This window comes from Pygoscelis adeliae, unplaced genomic scaffold (assembly GCF_000699105.1).
Source record: "Pygoscelis adeliae isolate BGI_AS28 unplaced genomic scaffold, ASM69910v1 Scaffold84, whole genome shotgun sequence".
Lineage (NCBI taxonomy): Eukaryota > Metazoa > Chordata > Aves > Sphenisciformes > Spheniscidae > Pygoscelis > Pygoscelis adeliae.
Genome location: NW_008824754.1, coordinates 4,536,182 through 4,537,537, shown reverse-complemented (window position 1 = coordinate 4,537,537; position 1,356 = coordinate 4,536,182). Strand labels below are relative to the sequence as shown.

The 1,356-nt window shown below is 50.1% G+C and overlaps 1 protein-coding gene across 1 annotated transcript in view; it reads right to left on the bottom strand.

Annotated features, from left to right (window-relative positions):
* Positions 1–227: 227 nt before the first annotated feature.
* The window catches only part of TENM4 (teneurin transmembrane protein 4), a 619,397-nt gene continuing 618,268 nt past the window's right edge, over positions 228–1,356 (bottom strand). Inside the window, exon 33 of the mRNA XM_009323472.1 lies at positions 228–986. Coding sequence (XP_009321747.1) covers positions 228–986 — 759 coding nt within the window. The remainder of the gene's footprint in view (positions 987–1,356) is intronic.

The following is a 1,356-nucleotide window of genomic DNA, read 5'->3' as shown; positions in this document are numbered from 1 at the left end:
ATATTCCTTCTGTTCATTGCAAAAAACGCATGAAGGCCAAATTAAAGAGGAAAAAAAAAAGTATGTTGCATGAGTTACAGTGCAACCGTATTATTCCTTCTCCTTCTATTTTCCGCCCCCCCCCTCCTTGTTCAGTTTAGAAAAAGGATTGAGTACAACACAGTCAGGTAAGTGGCCACAAAAGAGTAGCTGTCTTTGGCAAGAAGTCACCGCATCGACCCTCTCTGTCACCTTCTGCCCATTTCGCTCTGTCTCATGAAGTGGATGTTGTTGGCGCTGTCTGAGAGTTCGGGGTACTGCTCCACTGAGATCACAAAATAGCCGTCGTAGCCCTGTACCCGGCCCGTGTTTAGCACTTGTTGCTTCTCCCCTTCTGTCCACGAGCGAACACCCTCCTCCCCATCCCGCAGTCTCTGCTGTTCCCGGGACCAAGCTTGGGCGACAGCGCGCTGTCGGGCCAGCTCCAGGACACGGGCCTTCTCCTCGTCCAAGGTGGTCCCGTAGCGAGTGTTTAGACACAGCGCACCGTACTGGAGCTGGATGTCCGTGTAACGTCTAGTCCTTCCACTTAGCACTGTGTTGATCTGGGACACCGTCACGTTCACACCATTCTCCAGGGTCCTCCGCCCGCCGCTGAGGCCCAAGATGGACAGGTCACCCTCCGACGACCCTTGCTTAATGAAATAGTGCGTGTCCACCCCGTCGATGGTGAAGTGCAAGTTCTCCAGGTAATGGGCATTGTTCAGGATGGCTGCGATCCTCCGCCCATCCTCGTTGGCCACACTGATAATGTCGGTGGCCACACGCCCGTCCTTCATGGCGAACTTGACGCCTTTGCCGAAGATAGAGCCTCCGGAGGCAAAGTTCTTGTTCTTCTTGACCTGCCGGCACCCGGCGATGCTGGAGCTGTAGATCCGTTCAAAGCGCTCAAGAGTGACAAAGGCCTTCAGCTGCTTCTGCACTTCACACTGGACCCCCAAAATCGACTGAGCAGGGAAAGAAAGAAGAGAAAGATGTGTTAGAAGGAGAAGCCTGATGACCCAAAGGCATTATTAGCATGCTGAAAACCAGCAGAACATCCTGGAAACATCTAATGAGGAGCTCCATGGGTTTTTTCCCCCCTATCACCTTTTTTTAAGATTTTTAATTCTTTTTAATGAAAGAGGTGTGTTGGCAGGTTGTTCCCCCTGATACTCATTGTTTCAATAAACTGAACTGTATTTAATCTCACAGACTGAAGGATGTAGAGGTAGAAAAGGATTTTTTGCCTCAGTGGTGTGAGGGTCTAGTTTGGACATGCAATTATTTTGCGCTTCAGTGTTCTTCATCTGCACATAAGAAATCATTCTTCTTGTG